This window comes from Pistacia vera, unplaced genomic scaffold (genome assembly GCF_008641045.1).
Source record: "Pistacia vera cultivar Batoury unplaced genomic scaffold, PisVer_v2 Contig250, whole genome shotgun sequence".
NCBI classification, from domain to species: Eukaryota; Viridiplantae; Streptophyta; class Magnoliopsida; order Sapindales; family Anacardiaceae; genus Pistacia; species Pistacia vera.
Genome location: NW_022196058.1, coordinates 380,674 through 389,380, shown reverse-complemented (window position 1 = coordinate 389,380; position 8,707 = coordinate 380,674). Strand labels below are relative to the sequence as shown.

At 35.4% G+C, this 8,707-nt stretch overlaps 1 protein-coding gene across 1 annotated transcript in view; it reads left to right on the top strand.

Annotated features, from left to right (window-relative positions):
* Window positions 1–989: 989 nt before the first annotated feature.
* The window catches only part of LOC116132319 (NADH--cytochrome b5 reductase 1-like), a 28,988-nt gene continuing 21,270 nt past the window's right edge, over window positions 990–8,707 (top strand). Inside the window, exon 1 of the mRNA XM_031417972.1 lies at window positions 990–1,339. Within this exon, the coding sequence (XP_031273832.1) occupies window positions 1,225–1,339 (115 nt within the window). The 5' untranslated portion in view covers window positions 990–1,224. The remainder of the gene's footprint in view (window positions 1,340–8,707) is intronic.

Below are 8,707 nucleotides of genomic sequence, written 5' to 3'. Positions count from 1 at the left end.
CACATGATTCTGTGTGAAATGACCATTTCACCCCTATTGAAACTTTTATAGAATTCCTCTATAAAACTAGTTAAATATATTCACTATGACTAGAAAATAATCCCTATTATTTTTCTGAATGTGGGTATTACATCACAACCCTATTCCACCTTGTCCACCTCATCCTCTCCCCCACACCAACAAATTTGGCGCACCCCGCTGTCACTGCTGCTCCCCTAATGGGATGGATGAGAAAGATTTTACATCTACTTAATTTCTTTATTCTTCTCATAAATCTTTGTTATATAATTTTTTTTTTTTTAATGGATTTGCTGTGGTATTTCGGGTAATGGTTGTTTGTTGGAATTGAGGTTTTGAATAACGGAGAAAATAAAAGAATTTGCTGGCTTGTATTTTACATGGGTTCGAAACTTTTTCAATGAGGGAGAAAATAACAAAGAGATGATCTAAATTGGAAAGATTTTACAGGGTTAGGATTAATGGAATCGAAGAAACAAACAATAAGAAAAAAGTTATGGAATGAAAGAGAAAATAATTGAGAAAAAAGATTTTTGGGTTAAAAATTATGAATTGATGAAGAAAAGATTAGAAGGAAAAGAAGATTTGGGTCTTGGAATTATCTAAAATTATAGAGAAGAGCGGAAGAGGAGAGTTGACGGTTCTTGTTAAAAAAAAATTATTATTTTTTAAAGAAATTATTTTATTTTAATAAATTTTATTAATTTTTTTTATTAAAAGGTACACTTGTACCCTTATTTTATTGAATATGTCATTTGGGGTTTTTAGTTAACCTAAAATTTTAATTTACGGGTTTGTGAAAGATTGAAATGTAATGAAAAATAAGTGTAATTAACTTAAAATGATAATTACAGTATTTTTAAGAGACATTCTATACTTTTTAATAATCTTAAGTATGCTTAATAATAATCAATCTTGTAAGGTTAAATTTAAAGAACTCACGGGTACGGAGACGTTACTAAACCCTACCTTAAGTTTGGAATTGAAAAATAAAATTGGGCAAAATGCAGAGCTCATCCGTGACGCCAGAAAGACTATGAAGCGTGTCAACCCATTACATGCTTAGGCTATTATCTTATGCTACCGAGAGAAACCAGTAGTTGCTGCAACCGAAAGTTTATATTGACCAAAGAGAAGAGACGGTTTAGTAACAAGCTGCTTCTTGTGATAAATAACCTCCATTCAATTGGCTGTTAGAGGGCGAAAATGGACGCATTACAGTCTCACAGAGTGGAGATGCTGAGCATAGCGGTGGCTCTTGTTGCCATTGGAGCTGGTACAGCTTACTATTTCTATGTCACCAGGACCAAGAAACCTAAAGGTTTTATTTTTACCTTTTATTCTTTATTTTCGATTTTTTTTATAATACTTCGGAACAATTATTACGACTTTGCAATTCAATTATGTCTTAATATGAAAAGTGATACTTTGTGTGATATATGTTGCACTCTGAATGCCGAATTTAGTTTGATGGCTTCGCATAATGAAAATTTCTTTTTTGCTCTTTTTCCAATTTTCACTAATTAATATAATTGTTTTGGGAGTACCAAGTGCACTTTTGAGAAGCATTTTATAGGTGCTTTTGCAAAAGCACTTTGTAGATATATGTATTCATATATGCTTTTCCAGGAAGTGCATCTAACTGTCTAAGTGTTTTTGTGGAAAGCTGTTCTAAGCTCTATTGCTCTCTAAAACACTTGCAATAAAAGGTCTCACAACTGCTCCTTAAGACTAGTTAGCCAGGTTTCAGTTCTAATTCTTTTCAATTGTGGGAAAGAAATTTTGCAGCCAGTATGAATTTTTCCGTAATCAAAATGATGTAAGTAGAATAAGCGGTAAGAATCTTGGTTCTTCTGTTTAAATCTGAACAATTGGATGCTCAGTATTTCTTAATAAAGAAACCCAGTTTTATTATGGGTGAAAGAAACAACTATTTGGAGTTCGAAGTTCTGCTTTAGAAATGTTTTATTATGCATTGTAGAGAAAGAGTGACAAGTTTTATATTACAATTCTCATCTAATACTATCAATTCTCATCCCTTTGCGTCACGTATGCTACTCCTTCATTATAACAATATAACAGATACCGCTGCCTAAACCTGAATTAGCTTCTGTGATTGAGCTGTCTCAGTTTTGCTAGTGTGTGGATTTCCACATCATTCTCATCTGTGTTCAAATATTGCATATATGCATGTGAACCCACTAGTAAGAATTTGGGTCCTTTCTATCCTTCAAATAACCAGTGGAGGTGCCAGTACTCTAGAATAGGAATGCGCCACAACATTGACAACTATTGAGATGCCTCTGGAATCAACCAGTTGCAGAAAGTAATTGTAGTTATTTTGGTTTATTACATAATGCCATTTGATTTTTATTCCAGTCTTCTTCTGTTTTTTTGTGAATTACCACCATTTCACAGATTCAAGAGATCATCACCCTCATTCTTGTATCATGTTCTTGGCATATATATCTATTTGTTAGTGTTTTATTTTCTGTTACATTTTTATTTTCAAAGGTTATGATTCTGCATATGCCTATAGCTACCTGCAAGCAAAAGGATTTCATGAATCAAACTTTCTCTTCCTCTCTATTAAATCTGGAGAGAAATTGTCTATAGGCTGTATATCTTCAAATGTTGCGTTTTAGGGGGGGAATTCTATTGTTAATGCTGCAGAAAAGTGATATCCCTCATTGTCTCCATGTGCATTACTGCCACAGGTGTAGTGGTATTGAATAGTCTGTTGGGCAGTAAGTTGGAGGAAAAGTGAAATCAATCACATATTGTTTCAGATAAAATGTTTAATTATGATTTTACCAATAAATAAATTAACATTTCAACTTAAAAACCATTATATTTATTTCAGTTGAGCTAGAGCATTGCTGTTTTAGTTGGAATGGCACCTCATAATAACTGAACAGGAACTCCACCTTGTCAGCAACTTTTTACTTCATACATCTTTCTTTTTGCTATTATGAATTTCCATTTCAGTGTCATACTACCTTCCAATTTCGTAATCAGCTCAGTAGGTTCTTCTTTTATGGTTTCTGGATTTAAAAAAACTTGTGGTTCATATGGTTTCTTCGAAACTTTATCATTCCCTATTGCCTTTGAAGGAGTTTCCTATTAGAAAAGCCTTGGGGGTGTTGATATAAAGCTTATTGTGTAATCAACAAAAGTTTAATACTTGGATTACACTTAAACCAAAAAAAAAAAAAAAAAAAAAAAAAAAAAAAAAAAAAAAAAAAAAAAAAAAAAAAAAAACAAACCCAATATGAAATAAAAATTAGATAGAAAAGGGAGAAGGAAAAGGGAACTTCTCCAAATCTAAAGAAACTGAAGCAAAATTTGATTGGGCCATAACAGCAAGGCCTTCGATCCACTGACATCAATAAGTTCTTGTTTCTTGTTAAGATCCCCACGAATGGTCATTTCATTTTTCTCTGAAGCACTAAAGCTTACTTTCTAGACCTGAAATCAGAAAGCCTTTCAACCAATAAATTTGAGATGAATCGAGGCACCGCCAAGAAATTTTTAAGGTTGAAATCTGAGTCTTTCCAAATTCTTATTTTGTTCTCCTACCTACAACTAGCTTCGTATAAGATGAAAAATTTTAAGCCTTGAGAATGTAACTTTTATGAGCAGTTGCCTGACCTCATGATCTTGTATGGAGTCTGACCTTTTTTGAGGAGCATAATCTAATAATGTCATGCCAATGAGGATTTTACCAGTAGAAATCACCAAAACCTTTTCAAGAAGAGCCAAGTTCTCTTATAAGGGGCTTGATGCATATGACAACAATATTTGGTAGTGATCAGTTTAGGCTATCTTGGAGAATTGAAGTAGCATATCCGTCATATCCTGGTCTTACTGTTATTTCCTCTCTTTTTTGACAGTGAGATATTGTTACTTTACCTAAGGTGTATTCAAGATGATAAGTTATTGAAGTTGTGCAAAAGGAAACAGAATCTCCTGTCAACTATCTGAGCTAAAGGTAGCTCATGCTTTTTGCCCTGGATGCTTATTTAATTATTATTTTTTTTTGTGCTTCTTGCTCATTAAGTTCTGTCTTTTGCATACGGACACATACACGTACACTTATTTGTGTGTGGAGTGGGTATGTATTTATGTAAGAATAGAACCCTAAACTGCCAACCTTCTATTTAGTTAGTATCCTACCACGTTGTTTTGGATAAAAACTCCCTTGTTTCAATGTCTATAGTTGAGGAAAATGATGTAATCCTTCTACACACCTTGACCATATGTTATTCATTTTCAAATGGACTACCTCGTTTGTGCAACTACAGCTATTGGTTAACAGCAAAACCAGTTCTTTTTCAATGATGTTAACTCGAACTTGCCATAGACCTTGCTAGTTTCCTTCTTTGTTATTTTTTCTTTTTATTGCTAAATAAAGTCGAATCTCTTATTTGAAGAGGGTGTTTTCCATACAAGCTTATTTATTTATTTATTTATTTTGAATTTCACAATATCAGGTAAGTTTTCTTTGCTTAATAGCTTATTGGTTGGCAATGACAAGTTTGCTGTAAAAAGATGTAGAAAAGTAAAAAATTGCCAAATATCAGATTTATTTATTTTCTTTTGTGTAGGATAAAATAGAAATCAATGATTTAATGTATTTCTTTGGGATTTTTTCTTTATTATTTGGTATTTTGTTTATTTTTATTCCTAGCCTATATGAACACATTGGATGATCTTCCTGGAGACACCTTTTAGAGGATGATCTCTTGCCTTTTAGATGGTAGCATTCTCTAGGATATTTGATTATCATTTTTACTTTTGGTCTTGCTAATTTAACAAAGAGAGACACTGAATCCATTTCAACCCTGTTTCCGAGATTTGTTTTCACATACTTACATGTTTATAAACTTTTACTTTTCTTCCAGTTATGCTTTTCAATTGATGTTTCTCTTTTTCCTCTCTTTCTATATGATTGAATCTAAAGACAAATTAGGAGATTAGCTCTTTATGTTTGCTACTTGAATAAGACCTTGATATGCATTTACAGGGTGCTTGGATCCTGAAAACTTCAAAATTTAAACTGTTAAACGTATCCAACTCAGTCATAATGTTGCTAAGTTCACATTTGCCCTTCCGACACCAACTTCAGTGTTAGGGCTTCAATTGGACAACATAGAGCTGCAGGTTTGTTTCATGGTTGGCTTTGGTTTCTACTATTACATCAGAATACAATCCCAATGCTCCTTTTTGTATTTGTGTTATATATTTTATTGGGTTCTTTTATGGTCCACAATGGAATATGCTTATAAAATTATTTTCTCACCCAGAGGAAAGGTAGTTTCGGTGAAGAAGTTATCAAAGCATACAATCCGACAACTTTGGACTCAGATCTTGGCACTTGAATTGGTTATAAAGGTTCACCACTTCTAGACTTCTTTGCTGCGTTAATGATAGCCAAGAGTTAATTTCTTCTTTTCAAATATTAGCACTGCAATTAAGATTTTCTTTCATATTTAATAGAGGATCCACAAGGAAGAATGTCTCACCACTTCCGTGAGATGCGTGAAGGTGATTACCTTGCTGTGAAAGGACCCAAGGTGAAATCTTTGACTTGAGTTATACTACATATTTAAGTCAGTTATTTTCTCATTTTGATCTACACAATTGCGTAATAATAGGTGATTAAAAATAAGTTTTGGTCCCCTTTCCCATCCCCATTTATTGTTATGGCTAATGCAAATGCCACCAGTGGTTATTGTCTACTACTAGACCGCTTGAGCTTTGGGTTTCTTTTTTATCTTGGGGTAGAGCAACTGGAATTCACTAAGGGTGTGTTTGGTTGGGGTAATCTTCCATTACCGAGGAATGTCATCTCTTAATTACTTGAAGTGCATGTTTAGTTGTCAAGTATATAATTTCGGTAATCTTTCAAAACCAATATTAGTTACTGTTGATAATATAGGAGGTAATTTGATAATCTCTATTTTCTTAGTATTTTAAGATTACTTGGTAATCTTATTTTTGTTACAATTTTACCCTTAACTATTAAAATTTTGGACAATAATGCCTTCAATTTGAAAACAATTTACAAATATATTCATGGATTATTTTATCCTCATATACAAAATTTTTAGGACATAAATACCCTTGGACTTGAAAAAAATTATCCAAGGGTGAAGGTCAAATGTGGCCACCACCGCCAGTCATCGGCCGGGGTCGAAAATGGTCAGTCGTGCACCGATCTGGTCGTTTCTACCCAAATCTATGGCTTCTGGCCATTAATGAAGGCTAGATCTTTGGCCGTCAATGACCAAAGTTTTGGCTCTTGATGGCTAGAACTGATGTAGGGAACTAGGGGTAAACTTGTCTCTACACAAGGCAGCGCATTCAACGGAGCTAAAATGGCGACCAAATAAACAATAGGATAGACACCTACTAAGGACAGCGTAAGCCCACTAAGGATTTACGGCTTGATGAATGCCCGCAAAGGACAGTAAACTCACAAAGGATTCTAGTTTTAGAGACCACGAAGGTTTCTGAAAATATTCTTTGTATATTTCTTCAAAAGCTGTGTTAACAATGTGAAAAATGCCCTTATATAGGCGCACAAAACCCTAACAGAAATCTGGCACTTGCCTTAAATCTTATCAACTTTAATGACAAGTGTCCCTACCTTTGAATCCCTATATACACGTATACTATTCTAGAATGAAGCAAGATAAAGCATTTATACGTAATTTTCTCTAAGTTATTCACTTCCTTAGTTGACCACATTCAGCTCTTTATAGCTCGCAGGTCGTTTCTTAGTCAGATTGCTTAACACTCAGGTCGTTCCTCTGTCAGATTGCTGATCGTTGTAACGACCTGTCACGATGCTCCTATGTCATTATCCCCTTCTTGAAAAAGATTCGACCTCGAATCAACGTCGTCTTCTTCTGTTCGTTCTTCGACGTTCTCTTCCTGGTATGGTGATAAATCAGACACATTGAAGGTACTTGAGACTCCATAGTTACTTGGCAACTTAATCTTGTAATCATTGTCATTGATCTTTTCGAGCATTATGAAGGGTCCATCAGCTCGCGGTTGTAGCTTACCAAATCTCCTTGCTCGAAATGTTTCCTTCCTCAAATGAATCCAAACCAAGTTTGCAGGTTGAAACACCACTTTCTTACAATGACAATCTGCCTTCTGCTTATAGACTTCATTTTGCTTTGAGATTTGTTGCTTCAATTGGGCATGCAGATCCTTGATCATCTCAGCCTACTCTTCTCCATTTGAAATGTAGTGATGTAGAACTGGTAATGACGCTAAGTCAAGGGGTGTAGATGGATTCCTCCCATTGACACGACCTCAAATGGACTTCTCTTCGTGGTTCGGTTGGGCGATCTGTTGTATGAGAACTCAGCTTGTGGCAACACCAAGTCCTACCATTGCGGACTATCACCAACTAAACTTCTCAATAAATTGCCCAAACTTCGATTTACAACCTTTGTTTGTCCATCTGTCTGGGGATGATAAGATGAACTAAAATGTAACTTCGTTCCCATCTTTCACCACATCGTCCTCCAAAAATGACGCACAAACTTCACATCACGATCTAAAGTAAGCGATCTTGGAACTCCATGCAAACAAACAACCTTTTGCCGGAATAACCTCGCGATTTGTGATGCATCAAAGGTCTTGTTACATGGAATGAAATGTGCCATCTTGGAAAAACAATCTACTACCACCGTGGTCAAGTCTTTGTTCCTCTGTGTCCTCGGCAATCCCAACACAAAATCTCAACTTAGATCTTCCCAAGGTGCCATAGGAACTGGTAAAGACCGCTATTGGTGCTCTGAGTCTTCGCTAGTTGACATGTCTGACATTGCTCGACGTATCTCATCACGTCTCTTTCCATGCGAGGCCAAGAGAAGTGTTCACTGATTAGAGTCATCGTTTTGGTGACCATCTAGATCTCCCCCATGAGTCTCCTCAATGATTGCTCCCCTCAAAGTTAGGAACGCAAAGCTTGTTTCCCTTGAAGAGATAACCTTCCTGAATCAAGAACTGTTGATAAGGTCGCTCTTGACATTTCTCCCAAATCTCTCCAAAATAAAGATTATCGTGATACAGCCCCTAAAACTCGTCAAACCTTGTCACCTGAACTTCCATAGTTGCAAATAGAGTATGTCAGTGACTTAAAGCATCAACAACTTTGTTCAGTACTCTAGACTGATGTTTGATAGCAAATGTGAAAACCTGCATAAATTCTACCCACTTTGCATGCCTTGAATTGAGCATGTGCTGCCTGTTAATATACTTCAACGATTCATGATCAGACTGTAGCACGAACTCTTTGGCGTAAAAGTAGTGCCTCCAATGTTCTAAGCTTCTTACAATCACATAGAACTCTTTATCATAGGTCGAGTACCTTCTCTTTACATCATTGAACTTCTTGTTGAAAAATGCTATTGGTTGGGTATTCTGACTCAGTACTCCCCCTATTCCCACTTCTGAAGCATCGTAATGTACTTTGAATACCTCTTTGAAGTCTGGCAATGCGAGTACTGGTGCTTTTGTTACCTTTTCCTTTAACAGACAAAAGCTTTTCTAGCCTGTCTGGTCCACTCAGATTTTCCACCCTGTAAACATTTGGTGATTGGTGCGATAATTGTACTAAAATTCGAATAAACCATCTATAACATGATGCCAACCCGTGAAAGCTTTT